Raw genomic sequence first — 13,603 nt, 5'->3', positions numbered from 1 at the left:
ATAATTATAAAAAATACAAATATAAAAATTAAAATTTTAAAAACACGTAAAACAAAAAATATACCCAGTCAGAATCTAGTAGATTGTTTAAAATGACAGTGTCAAAGCCAGTGGGCCAGGGGGTACTGACTCAAGCCGTTGTCTTCTTCCTTCTTTCAAACCTTATCTTTGATCTATGGTTTTGCCGTAACCACTTACTTGTCTTATCTCCAAACCCCATGAAGACAGTTTCTTTCTTTCTTTGTGGGTTGCGTTTGTTATCAGATTCCTCTGTTATTTGATAAACAGAAAAAAAAAAAAGAAGCATGGAGACGACGAAGCTTGCTTCATACGATCGTGTCAGTGAGCTTAAAGCTTTCGACGAGACCAAGACAGGTGTAAAAGGACTCGTAGAAGCCGGAGTCTCAGAGGTTCCACGCATATTCCATCACGCATCTCTCACACTATCAAACCCTAAACCACTTTCCTCTGACTTCACGACGATCCCAACGTTTGATCTCGGAGGACGAGTCTTCGAGGACGAGACTAAGCGCAAGAACGTGGTTCAAGGGATTAAAGAGGCGTCAGAGAAGTGGGGTTTCTTCCAGGTGATTAACCATGGCGTTCCGCTTGATCTTTTAGAGAGGATGAAAGAGGGAGTTCGTGGGTTTCATGAGCAACCACCAGAAGTGAGGAAACAATACTACGGGCGAGATTTCAGTAGAACGTTTCGGTATTCAAGTAATTTCACTCTCTTCAGCTCTCCAGCTGCTAACTGGGTAGACACTTTATCTGGTACCATAGCTCCAGATCCTCCGAAACCAGAGGACTTGCCAGAGATTTGTAGGTATGATGATGACTCCGTTGCCTAAACCTGTTTATTAAGTTTTTTGGACTTCTAAATTAAAACTAATTGACGCTAAGTGGCTATGATCCAAGTTAAGTTTTTTTTTTGGTTTCCAAGTTAAAATCAATTGAGGATTAAGTGAAATGACTCAAATCTTTTATATGTTATTTAAATCTTTTTTCATATTTCCATTGTGAAATTTTTAACTCCAACACGGTCCTAGGCACATCAGATGAATGAAACATTCAGTTTGGTTCCCAAATTTTGAAAAGCTATATTATACATAGGTTGCATGATCTCCAAAATTATCAAAAAAGTTCAATAAGATTAACTCAAAAATGTTATGACCACATAAATCTCCAACTCAGCCTTGTTTGATATTTATCTATATAGCTCTATTCACATAATGGAAAGTGTTTCAGGGATGTTATGTTGGAATACACAAAGCATGTGATGAATTTGGGAGAGTTTCTCTTTGAGATGTTATCAGAAGCTCTAGGGTTAGAACCTAACCATCTGAATGAGATGGATTGCTCAAAGGGTTTGCTTAGAACATCATTATCCCAAATACCCAATTAGAGTCTCTTATTTATTGTTTAATATTTTTAAGCAATAAATATGTGTTAAGAGACCCGATCATTTATGTCCTCCATTGCAAGTTTTTTATTTAAAGGTTCTTAGAAAAATTGAAATGAATTAGAGGAAGGTGAACATTGCCACAAAAAAAAAAAACATTGCCAAAAAGCTAGAGTCTTTGCTTATGACAACTCAAACATCAACCAAAGGACTAGTATAGAGATGAAACCAAATCATGGTGGAACTTGGAAGGTTTATGATAAGTCTGAGTTGCTCCAAAGAAGCTTTTGATGAGATAAACAAAAAAATTGCAATGCCAATGAACTTCCAGGAACAACTAGTATATTCTTTGCTTTGTTCATCCCAAACTACTAAAGCCTTGCATGTTACAAGCCAGCCGAAAAACAAATAACAAAATATATTGCAACGTAGATACTAGTATTACAGAAGCAAAAGAACTCAGAAATAGTTTGTGGTGTTCTAGAGTTACCAAGCTTTGCGGAGTTGTTTCCCATCCAAGACAATGATTCAACTCCTTTCACAAACGCTCCTTCGAAGTTCACTGTAGGAAGAGGATCATCGAACGCTGCTAGTAGCGCCCATATGGAGCTAAGATCAAAATTCTAAACAAAAAAAAATAGGATTGTATCAGAAGAAGTCACATGGTGTTTATTAGAAGATATTGTCTACCTTCATCTGTTTAGCAACGAGGGGCAAGCCTGATGCAGACAGCAAACGGTTCGCACATTTACCTGAACACAAGGTGGAACCATTTTGAGCTACAGAGAGAGAGAGGAATCAATACAGTTTCTTACCATTGTGAGCAATGATAATGACATCAAACTGACCACGAGATGTTCCGTTCTTACCATTGTGAGCAATGACAATCGACTCTGCAACAGAACCAACAAGTATTTAGTTACTTCACCTCACAAAAAAAACAACAAAAAGACTCTTTTTCTTTTGTTGCAACAACAACCTCTAATAGCAATGAATCAGCGAGAGATCGCATGCCGTGAACAGCAATGTATCTTGGAGGCCATGAAGGAGGAAACTGCGAGAAATTGCCTCCAACTTCAAGCTCTCCCACAACACCTTTCCACTCTCGAACAAGTCCTTTCTCTAACCATCCATCGACGTACTGGATAAGACGAGAATCATCTGCAATGAAGAACTGAGCAGCGTGATCGAACACCAGTCCTTTCAATATCTGCAGCAATAAGATTACAAACAAACATACAATTAAAAAAACTACCCTTTTGAGAGTGAAAAGATACAAATTAAGGATTGGTAAGAACCTCGTAAGCAGTGGCGATTTTGACTAAGAAAGAAGAATCAATAATCGCATGATCTCTTTATATCTGATGCGTTTGCATCTTGAGATTAAAATCAAAATCTGAATTGGAAAAAAAGATGGGAAAAGATGAACCCTAATCAATGCCCAGCACCACCGCTCCGTTGCCGGCGGCGCCATCTCTCTCTCTCTCGCTGCGAATCGGGAGAAATTGAAGAAGAGCGAAGTCGGGGAAGAAGAGATCAGAGTCGCAAACGATGGGACACGTGTTCATAATAAGAGACGTGTTTTCATATATAAACTAATTAAAGGGCTTCAAATCAACCTTGAAGGGCACTGGTACGATGTTCCTCATGTTCCCGGTGCACTCATTATCAACATCGGAGATTTTCTACAAGTTAGTTTGCATAATCACAAACGAACGACAAGTTCATTAGTTTGGAGCATCGTGTATTAGCAAATAGAGCCACCAGAGCTCGAGTCTCGGTTGCGTGTTTCTTCACCACGGGTGTAAGACCGAATCCTAGGTTGTACGGACCCATAAGAGAGCTTGTGTCTGAAGAAAACCCTCCAAGGTACAGAGAGATCATCATTAGAGACTACGCTGCTCACGTCAATGCCAAAGGTCTAGACGGAACCTCTGCTTTGCTCCATTTTAAAATATGAACATAGGGAGCTACTACTTTCTCAAAACATATTCGAAATGAAACTATATGTAATACGAGAATTATTGTTAAGAGGTTCATAAACATCTTTAGTTATGCTTTTTACTCTTAAAAATCTTATAAAGTTCCGTTAAAGCTGGAAAAAGGGTATATTCATTGCTCGAGTCATAGGCATATGCACGTTCGGACTTTTCGGGTCGGTTTGTTTGGAACTCGGATAGTTTGGTTTGGCCGAATTGAACCAAAAAATGTTCGGTTCGGTTTTCGGTTTTTTCAATTTCAAAAAAATTCAGTGAACTTAACCGAGATTTATGAATTCGGCTAGATTTCGGTTTAAATCGGTTAAAATGTAAAAAATAAGTTTGGTTATTTCGGTTCGTTATTTTGGCTCAAAATTTTGGTTCGGATTTTTGGTTTTTGTTAGTGGAATGAAAGAGCCTGTAAAGCAGAATATATAAAACACGAGGAATCTCAACGCATTTTGTTAGGTTATTATTGTTCACGATTACTTGGTTAGCAAAATATTTGTAAAGTTCCGCTTCCGAATGCTTTGACCATTATTTATGATGAATCTGACGTGGAACAAGAACAAGTATAGCTCTGTAATCCCTTATATATTATTTGAGAAGCATTACAACTTCTTTTTGTAGCGACATGTCATCACTAGAATGATTCTTAGAATCATTTGAGAAATATGTTGGTCTATCTAATTATATAATAAGCTTTTTATTAAACTAACAATAAATTTATCATTAATGTACTTTATTATTTCCTTAAATAAAATTTACGGAATTGTCTAATGTGGTTAAAATATATATGTCAATTAATGATTTTGAATAATAAAGATTTGATAAAAAATAGTGTATCTTTTATCATATTTGTTTAATTTTAAACTATTAAATAAATTAAACAACCACAATAGCCATATAATAAAAATTTAGATTTTTATGTATATGTTATATTTTGAATTTTTACAAAAGACTATAAATTACTAAAACTGTTAAAAGTCTCACATTCAAATTTTATGATCCATGGTTTAAAATTTTTGTTATGGAAAATACAAATGATTACAAAAATTATATAAGTAAAAAGTCTAATTTAATTAATTATTAAGATTAATATATATATCGTTTTAAATTAAACTAGAAAACATATAAAATACAATATTTTTTTCAAAATTTACTTTGATCAGTTTTCTTGATAAAAGTTTTGAACGATCATTGACAACTTATTTTTTTTTAAATTATAAATTATTAAAACTATTAATCCCACAATAAAAATTTTGTTATCAGTAATTTAAATTTTTTTCTATAAAAGATACAAATGATCAAAAAACTATATGAGTAAAATCATCATTTAATAGACATTAATATTAAAAATATACTAAAATATATTATCTATGTTAGTATCATTTAAATTTAATAACATATCCTATCAAATATAAAAAAATATTTTTTGGATTAATAAAATTGATTTATATGTTCGCACCAATTTAATTATATATTTAATAGTTACTGACTTTTAATTATTTAATATATATTTATTATTTCATAATATGTAAAAATTAAATACATAAAATAATTTTTATATATAATGTTGATTTCGCGCGAGGCGCGGATCTTAACCGATTAACTTATTGTTTAACAAGACTGCGTTAAAGCCAGTGGGCCAGGGGGGTACTCTCCCAAGCCGTTGTCTTCTTCCTTCTTACAAACCTTATCTCTGATCTATGGTTTTGCTGTAACCACTGCTCTTATCTCCAAAACCCATGAAGAAAGTTTCTTTTTTTCCCCTGTCGGTTACGTTTATTACCAGATAGTTCTGTTATCTGATAAACAAAGTTCAATGGAGACGATGAAGATAGCTTCATACGATCGTGTCAGCGAGCTTAAAGCTTTCGACGAGACCAAGACAGGTGTAAAAGGACTCGTAGACGCCGGAGTCTCAGAGGTTCCACGCATATTCCATCACTCATCTCTCAAACAATCAAACCCTAAACCACTTTCCTCTGACTTGCAACATCTCACAACGATCCCAACGTTTGATCTCGGAGGACGAGTCTTCGAGGACGAGACTAAGCGCAAGAACGTGGTTCAAGGGATTAAAGAGGCATCAGAGAAGTGGGGTTTCTTCCAGCTGATTAACCATGGAGTTCCTCTCGATCTTTTAGAGAGGATGAAAGATGGAGTTCGTGGGTTTCATGAGCAACCACCAGAAGTGAGGAAACAATACTACGGGCGAGATTTCACTAAAAAGTTTATGTATTTGAGTAACTTTGATCTCTTCAGCTCTCCAGCTGCTAACTGGAGAGACACTTTCTCTTGTACCATAGCTCCAGATACTCCGAAACCAGAGGACTTGCCAGAGATTTGTAGGTATGATATGATGACTCCATTGCTTAACCTGCTTTGAGGCACACATCTAGATGAAACATTTGGTTTAGTTCTCAAATTTTAAAAAGCTATCGTACATGTTAGGCGTCTGGGTTCAGTTAGTCCGGTAGTTGGTTTGGTTTTTAGTAATTTGGTTCAACATAAATTTTGCTGTATTAACCCAAAATAAATTTTGGTTCGGTATTCGGTTAGTCTGGTTTTGAAAATTCTCTACCAATTTTTTTTTTATTTCAGTTAGATTTTGGTTTAAATTTATTAAAATTTTGGATAACTTTGGTTAAATTCGGTTAGTTCGGTTTGAGTTTGGATATTGTTTGATTATAAATTTATTTATCTTTTTTAAAGTAGAAAATTGACAAAACCATTTTTTTTTTTAAAAAAACCTACCAAATCCGAACTAACCAAAATTTTTGTTTGGTTTGTTTAGCGGATTCGGTTCGGTTCAAAATTAAAGGCCTAATACATATGTTGCATGGTCCTCAAATTGTCAAAAAAAATAGTAATGTTAATTCAAAAGTGTTTGATAAGTTATCTATTTATGTAATGAATTGTTTCAGGGATGTTATGTTGGAATACACAAAGCATGTGGTGAATTTGGGAGAGTTTCTTTTTGAGATGTTATCAGAAGCTCTAGGGTTAGAACCTAACCATCTGAATGAGATGGATTGCTCAAAGGGTTTGCTTATGCTTAACCATTACTACCCACCCTGTCCACAACCTGACTTAACTTTAGGCGCAACTCAGCATTCAGACAACTCTTTCCTTACAGTGCTTCTACCAGATCAGATTGAAGGTCTTCAAGTCAACCGTGAAGGGTATTGGTACGATGTTCCTCATGTACCCGGTGCACTCGTTATCAACATAGGAGATCTTCTTCAGGCTAGTTTGCACAGTCAATGCCTTTTACTCTTTTTTGCACTCATTATGTGCTTCCTCTTTGTCAAAGGTTGGTGTTTTTTTTGATGCAGCTTGTAACAAACGACAAGTTCATTAGTTTGGAGCATCGTGTATTGGCAAATAGAGCCACACAAGCTCGAGTCTCCATCGCGTGTTTCTTCACTACTGGTGTAAGACCGAATCCTAGAATGTACGGACCCATAAGAGAGCTTGTGTCTGAAGAAAACCCTCCAAAGTACAGAGAGACAACCATTAGAGACTACGCTGCTTACTACAATGCTAAAGGACTTGATGGAACCTCTGCTTTGCTCCATTTTAAAATATGAACTACAACTTTTCCACACACATTCGACATGGATGTGTATGTAATATATTTAGATTTGTAGATTCAAATTACTCTGAGAACAATATCAAAAGTGTGCCTGCTGAAATAAACATATCACAGTTTATACGTTTTTTACACTTAAGAATTTTATAAGCGCAGAAATAAAAGTATCTTCGTTGCTCTTGAGTCATGATAGACATATGAAAGTAATACTGTTCGGTATAAGAGCCAAATTAGAGGATAACTTGCTTTCCACTGATGGAACAATGAGAAGTGCTATGCACATTCCACCTTTTTTAGGTTATTGTTGTTTACGATTACGTGTTTAGCAAGATATCTGTAAGTTCTGCTTCTGATCCCATTCCTACTTGATGCTACTTGAGCTTGAACGTTTATTTATGTTGAATTTGACGTGGAACAAGAACAAAACGTATCTGCCACGTGGCGCATTGCAAGACCTCAACAACCTTATCTGGACATCAACAGAGAGATCCTGTAATATCCGAAGCCAGCCAATCATCTTCACTCTTGATCTCACCTTCATGCATTATCAAACTCCACAACCCTCAAAAGTCAAAACACACTTCCATCATAAACCAGAGAGAGAAAATGGCGTACAGCGCGTGTTTCCTACACCAGAGCGCACTAGCCTCCTCCGCCGCACGATCATCATCTTCCAACTCATCCCAACGCCACTTGTCCCTCTCAAAACCCGTCCAGATAGTGTGTAAAGCACAACAGCACCATGAAGACGATAACTCCGCCGTCTCTCGCCGTCTCGCTCTCACACTCTTGGTCGGCGCCGCCGCCGTTGGTTCCAAAGTGTCTCCCGCTGATGCCGCCTACGGTGAAGCTGGTGCGTTAAAAAAAAACAAAAGAACATTTCATTTTCAGACCAAATATGATATACGGTTTAGACCGGTTTAATAGCTCAAGAATGTCCGGTTTATTATGGTTAATTATGATGTTAAAAAACAATTAAACCAATCATGAAGCATTTGAATGATTCAAGAATCTTGTTAACGAACTGTGGTGTGTTTTTTCTTTTTTCTTGGCTTTTGCAGCAAATGTGTTTGGGAAGCCAAAGAAGAATACAGACTTCACTGCATACAGTGGAGATGGATTCATTGTGCAGGTGCCAGCAAAATGGAACCCAAGCAGAGAGGTAGAGTATCCAGGACAAGTCCTTAGGTACGAAGACAACTTTGACGCCACTAGCAATCTCAATGTCATGGTCACTCCTACTGACAAGAAGTCCATCACTGACTATGGTTCCCCTGAAGAGTTCCTCTCTCAGGTCTTTACTCCATGACATCTCTACATAGATTCTTATATAAATCAAAAACCAAATAAATTGTGAGATTTAATGATGTTTGGGTCTTTTTGGTAGGTCAACTATCTCCTAGGTAAACAAGCTTACTTTGGTGAGACTGCCTCTGAGGTAAGCTTCCCACTTACAGGTGTTCATAACAAAATATGATAACTAAGCCAACCTTGAATAATTATGTTCAAAAAATCACTAGGCAGTAATTAGGCGTTTTGTAAGAGATTATTGATTTAGTCGGGCGTCTAGACTGATTTTTTGTTCCTCTAGACCGATTTTAAAAAAAAAATATCTGGAAAAATTGTTTTATTTTGGTGCAATTTGCCTAGTAGGTGGCGTCTAGATCGATTTTTAGAACACTTGTATCACTATTGTTACCTTTTTGTGCATTTGGAGTATTGAGTGTCTGTGAATATGGTGTTTCCTTGTAGGGAGGCTTTGACAACAATGCAGTGGCGACAGCAAACATTTTGGACACAAACATTCAGGACGTTGGCGGGAAACCATACTATTACTTGTCGGTGTTGACAAGAACAGCCGATGGAGACGAAGGTGGTAAGCATCAGCTGATCACAGCCACAGTGAATGGAGGGAAGCTGTATATCTGCAAAGCACAAGCTGGAGACAAGAGGTGGTTCAAGGGAGCTAATAAGTTTGTTGAGAAAGCAGCCACTTCTTTCAGTGTTGCTTAAGCAACACAACAGAACAATCCTCTGCTTTTCTTTCTTCATTTGTCTCTTTGTAAAGAAAGGGAAAATGAAACTGAGCTTTTGAGAACTATCTAGATGGTGCTACCTAGGAAGCTTCACTTGTGTACCATTTGCAATATAATGATATTATTATTATTAATAGTCAAAAGTCTTTGTTATCTCTCCCACACACACCAAAATGGCACAATCTCTATTCTTCTAGCACAACAAAACTGTGTGCAAAATCAATCATCCATCAAATGAAGCATTAATATCATCTTTTCATAGTTATCTGATAGTTTGCAAATGAAAAGAAAAGTTTCAAGACTCTGGCGCTGGAGAGGGAGGAGCTGGAGCTGCAAGTTTGAGGAGCGGCTGCAGAGCCTTCACAACTATGCTCATATTGGGTCTAAACTCAGATTCATATTGCACACACAGTGCTGCCACTGCTGCAAGCTGCATTTTGCCACAACATATTTTTATTTTATTTTTGTAACTTTTGGATTACATAAACTTGTGTAAGGCATGACGAGAGGTACCTTAGCAACTGCTTTCGGAGGGTAATCAGCTTTAAGCTTTGGATCAATGCATTGTTTGACTTTATCTTCACTAAGTCTTGGTGTTGCCTGAGCATAAGCCAATAAATAACATCAGATTACAGAAAAAAAGTAATGGTCCCATATTTGGAGAGCAGCGTATAACTCACCCAAGTCACAAGACTTTGCTGACCACGAGGCATGGTGTGATCAACCGGTTTCCTCCCTGTCAGAAGCTCTAGAAGCACAACCCCAAAGCTGTACACATCACTCTTCTGAGTCAACTGTCCAGTCATTGCATATCTACAATATTCAGATATATTAGCTGCTGCTTATTTATAGAAACCAATCAATGGTTACAAGAAAAAAACATTACTCTGGAGCATGATAGCCAAAAGTTCCCAAGACTCTTGTCGAGTGAAGACGAGCAGCGTTGTCAGGAGCTTGGTTCGAGAGGTTAAAATCAGCAATCTTGGCCTTGTAGTCTTCGAAAAGAAGAACGTTGCTGGATCTTATATCTCTATGGATTACAGGAGGCTGAGACTTCTCGTGAAGGTACTCCAAACCCCTAGCTGCCTCGACCGCGATTTTCACCCTCGTTGTCCAGTCTAGTGTTGGACCTGGCTGTGCTCCTTGAACTCCCTTCCTACCTGTTAACCAATCACATGGTCAAACAAGGCAGGTTGTTAAGCTTAGAGAACTGAAGAGAGAGTCTCAGAGCTTATCCTCACCGTGTAAGATGTCATGCAACGATCCCATTGTTGCAAACTCGTACGCAAGGACGCGGAGGCTTCCATCAACGCAGAAGCCAAGCAGTTGAACGAGATTCTCATGCTTGAGTCTAGAAACCATTGAAACCTAAAGGAGGAGAGCAAAAGTATTAGTACAAAAACTTGAAAGCTGAATCAAGAAGAAGAAGATTAGTAACCTGACTCAAGAACTCAGCATCTGACTCAGCTTCAGGTGAGACATCAAGTTTCTTCAGAGCAACCGCTACACCATCGTTTAGTGTCGCGTAATACACTCTTCCGTAAGATCCTTCTCCAATTAGGGCCTTTGATCCGAAATTTTCAGTCTTTTCCTTGACTTCATCTGAAGACAAGGGAGGAACCTCTACAGGAAGAGGTTCCTTCTGCACCTCCGCCTCGTGCTTAGCAACAGCTGCTGGTTTTGGAACCTTGTGATTCGCTACATATACATAAAGACATTCACCACCAATAAGCACAGATAAAAAACCCAATATCTTAGACATACTACTAAGTCTTTAAATGTATCTAGATAACAACATACCATCGGATTGCTGCTGATAACTTTTCAAGTGTTCCTCTTCACTGGAGTCTTGTATCTGACATGTACAACAGATCCACTTGCGCATACTTGTTCAATAAGAGATGTTCCTGAAAAGATTTAAGTAATTGAATATGAATGCAAAGAGAAGCAAATTAGCAAACCTTTATGGAAAATTGAGAACATTTACACACAATACTCAAAGATGACAACTTTACCAAATCAGAAACAAAACCCATCAATCTATAGACTAACAAAATCCAATTTTCAGATGCAAACAGACAAGAATAAAGAGAAGACGTTACCAGTCTAATCTCTCTCTGCGTCCCTTTCGATGTCCCTCTCAATCTCTCTTGAGAGCTCGTCGCGTACGATCGTCGCCTCTGGGTTGATGAGAGAGAGAGAGAGAGAGAGAGAGAGAGAGAGAGAGAGGGGATTGCTTGAAGGAGACGAGTGAGAAAGAAAGGAAGAGAGATTAAGGAATGTTTATGGCCAAAAAGCAAAAGTTAACAGCTTTGGCGTTTTTCATTGTGTATCGAATAATCCATTCTTCTTTGGCGTTTTGCAACTTAATCACTCTCTTTCTGCTTAGTTGTTTGTTTCTAATGACTTTTTTAACGATGGAATTAATTATGCCAAAAAACAATTAAATTAATTTGGATTTACTTTACTTACCTAATTTCCAGATATGTAAACTTTATCTCACCGAATAATAAAGGAGATTAGCTGACTAAAAACAATAACAACGAATTTACCAAAACTTTCTTCGCATTTTCTGGTCAATGGTCATTGTTTTATAACGAAATCAATTTGACTCAAGTCTCTACCCAGCTGGGATTCTACTTATATGATAATTATATATTAGCACCAGTGTTTTTTACCTGACCTTTTTTTTTGGAATAATCACATTACATTTTTTTTTTAAGTTTTACTGAGATTTTCTGTATTGAATCATTTTTCGGTTGTTGATCAGGAAAATAATGAATACTAGATCCTGATCGGTTCGCTCATGCTGGAGGGAGCATCCCCACTTAGTGATCGGTCTGCTAGTTCACGCAAATCCGAAGAAGTTATCACGGACGAGCCACATGCAGGGAAACTTGCACGTGTGGTTCTGGCCGGGCTTTCCTGAGGTATCTAATAACCTTGCTTCTGCTCGCCGCTGGCGCACCTCTCCTAACTATTGCCCATTTATTCTGGAATAATCTTTTTAGGAGGGACAATTTTACATATTTCTGCCAAATCTTTCTATTATTAAGTACGGCTGGTACCATTTCGATGTGTTTCGATTCTTCCGACCAAGAGAGGTTTGATGCTTTTGAATTCATTGTATTAATTCCACTTCCTACTTGCGGTATGCTCTTTATGATCTCGGCTCATGATTTAATTGCCATGTATTTAGCTATTGAGCCTCAAAGTTTATGTTTTTATGTAATCGCAGCATCAAAAAGAAAGTCTGAATTTTCCACGGAAGCCGGCTTGAAATATTTGATCTTAGGTGCATTTTCCTCTGGAATATTATTGTTTGGGTACGACCGGACAACTACCGATATCAATTAATATCTTTTTTTAGAATGTTGTTGTTAAATAGATAAATATCTATCTATATTGTAAACTATCGGATCGGGTATTACTTAGATGTGAAACTTTAAGACCTCATTAGTTGTGATATTGATCTTACGGGGGGGGGAACGAAATCAAAGAATATATAGACTTGTAAAGACCCTCTATGTAGTTGTCTATCTAAAGGCGATCGATCTACATCTTTCACAGCCCAAGGGCTATGGAGAAAGAATTCAGTTTAAGTTTGGTTACCAATTCCCATCACTAATTCCGGTTTAGGGTCTGATTGATTTGTGTTTTGACTTTAGTAGCTTGGAGTTTAATTTAATTCTAACTAGATCCTAATCGCGCGGATATGAATTTTCAGTTTTTAATTATTTATTTTATTAAATGATGTATTTGTAAAATTTATTCATATTATATTCATTAAGTAAATATTTTTTTTGTTTGCATCTTAAACTATCTATTTTTTTACGAATGTGTGATATCATATAAAAAATATAAAAAAATGATTATACATAGTTAATTAAATAATTGTAAGAACATAAATTTTTCTTTCGTTTGCGATATCATATAAATAATGATCCGCCCAGTTAACAAAAATCATGATTTTTTTTATGTGTAATTTTTTTTATTTTGACCATTTCCTTAAGACTATATTAAATTTTACATATTTTAATTAGAATATTTTTAATATGTTTACCTTTTTATTTGAAATGCAACTCAATATTTTTTTAAAAATTATAACAAAATATTTAAAAATATTTTTAGAATTTGTTTGAAAAATATAAAAATTACATTTTAAATTAAAATTATCCTAAAATATGATAAGTTTTGATGTAAATTCAAACTCAAATTATGTCAAAAATAATTATATTCAATGATAATAACAGTTTAAATTGATTATTTTAAAAAAAATACATTTACAAAAATATTGTTTGAAAGAAAATTCATTTCTCTTTCAAATATAAAATGAAATATGAGCAAATAATACCATATAATTTTTAAAAACATAGCCTTTCTTAAATATTTTTTGAATAAATAATTATTTTTAAATTTAATCAACTAAAAATAATATATGTACAATTGTGTGAGTCAAATTCTAGTTTTATTAATGCATGTTATATATTAGTGCTGTATGTTTTAGGTAACATTTTAATGATGCAAGTTTTTAAAAATCTCCATTATTAAAATTATGCACGTAAGGATAACCCATAAGTTTTTTTTG

The 13,603-nt window shown here is 36.0% G+C and overlaps 5 protein-coding genes across 8 annotated transcripts; 3 read left to right on the top strand and 2 right to left on the bottom strand.

The window, feature by feature from the left end:
* The first annotated feature begins 187 nt into the window (after nucleotides 1–187).
* Nucleotides 188–1,501, top strand: LOC106310779 (1-aminocyclopropane-1-carboxylate oxidase homolog 3-like). Its single transcript, XM_013747997.1, has 2 exons — nucleotides 188–826; nucleotides 1,249–1,501. The coding sequence occupies exons 1-2, from the start codon at nucleotides 306–308 to the stop codon at nucleotides 1,403–1,405; spliced, it is 678 nt and encodes a 225-aa protein (XP_013603451.1). The 5' UTR covers nucleotides 188–305; the 3' UTR covers nucleotides 1,406–1,501.
* A 51-nt stretch (nucleotides 1,502–1,552) lies between these two features.
* Nucleotides 1,553–2,929, bottom strand: LOC106310782. Of its 3 annotated transcripts, none has more exons than XR_001263866.1 (5): nucleotides 2,701–2,929; nucleotides 2,382–2,612; nucleotides 2,218–2,295; nucleotides 2,093–2,154; nucleotides 1,553–2,025 (listed from the first exon to the last, which is right to left on the bottom strand). XR_001263866.1 is itself a non-coding variant. In XM_013748001.1 (5 exons), the coding sequence occupies exons 1-4, from the start codon at nucleotides 2,874–2,876 to the stop codon at nucleotides 2,095–2,097; spliced, it is 414 nt and encodes a 137-aa protein (XP_013603455.1). In that variant the 5' UTR covers nucleotides 2,877–2,891; the 3' UTR covers nucleotides 1,553–2,025; nucleotides 2,093–2,094. The 3 variants fall into 3 exon arrangements, 2 of the variants coding, with proteins under 2 accessions (XP_013603455.1, XP_013603456.1); XM_013748001.1 differs by having other exon boundaries at nucleotides 2,832–2,891; XM_013748002.1 differs by having other exon boundaries at nucleotides 2,272–2,295; nucleotides 2,832–2,891.
* A 2,174-nt stretch (nucleotides 2,930–5,103) lies between these two features.
* On the top strand, nucleotides 5,104–7,111 carry LOC106310777 (1-aminocyclopropane-1-carboxylate oxidase homolog 3-like). Its single transcript, XM_013747995.1, has 3 exons — nucleotides 5,104–5,736; nucleotides 6,312–6,633; nucleotides 6,723–7,111. The coding sequence occupies exons 1-3, from the start codon at nucleotides 5,207–5,209 to the stop codon at nucleotides 6,975–6,977; spliced, it is 1,107 nt and encodes a 368-aa protein (XP_013603449.1). The 5' UTR covers nucleotides 5,104–5,206; the 3' UTR covers nucleotides 6,978–7,111.
* Nucleotides 7,112–7,517: 406 nt separating this feature from the next.
* On the top strand, nucleotides 7,518–9,149 carry LOC106312114 (oxygen-evolving enhancer protein 2, chloroplastic). Of its 2 annotated transcripts, none has more exons than XM_013749501.1 (4): nucleotides 7,518–7,832; nucleotides 8,041–8,273; nucleotides 8,367–8,417; nucleotides 8,732–9,149. In XM_013749501.1, the coding sequence occupies exons 1-4, from the start codon at nucleotides 7,586–7,588 to the stop codon at nucleotides 8,990–8,992; spliced, it is 792 nt and encodes a 263-aa protein (XP_013604955.1). In that variant the 5' UTR covers nucleotides 7,518–7,585; the 3' UTR covers nucleotides 8,993–9,149. The 2 variants fall into 2 exon arrangements, with proteins under 2 accessions (XP_013604955.1, XP_013604956.1); XM_013749502.1 differs by having other exon boundaries at nucleotides 7,722–7,836; nucleotides 8,732–9,093.
* Nucleotides 9,150–9,203: 54 nt separating this feature from the next.
* On the bottom strand, nucleotides 9,204–11,281 carry LOC106312113 (PTI1-like tyrosine-protein kinase 1). Its single transcript, XM_013749500.1, has 8 exons — nucleotides 11,118–11,281; nucleotides 10,816–10,922; nucleotides 10,454–10,713; nucleotides 10,257–10,383; nucleotides 9,902–10,175; nucleotides 9,696–9,828; nucleotides 9,529–9,615; nucleotides 9,204–9,445 (listed from the first exon to the last, which is right to left on the bottom strand). Exons 2-8 carry the CDS (start codon nucleotides 10,898–10,900, stop codon nucleotides 9,311–9,313), a joined length of 1,101 nt encoding a protein of 366 aa, XP_013604954.1. The 5' UTR covers nucleotides 10,901–10,922; nucleotides 11,118–11,281; the 3' UTR covers nucleotides 9,204–9,310.
* Nucleotides 11,282–13,603: the final 2,322 nt, after the last annotated feature.

Source organism: Brassica oleracea, chromosome C8 (assembly GCF_000695525.1).
Source record: "Brassica oleracea var. oleracea cultivar TO1000 chromosome C8, BOL, whole genome shotgun sequence".
Taxonomy (NCBI): Eukaryota; Viridiplantae; Streptophyta; class Magnoliopsida; order Brassicales; family Brassicaceae; genus Brassica; species Brassica oleracea.
This window is presented reverse-complemented; position numbering and strand designations above follow the sequence as displayed.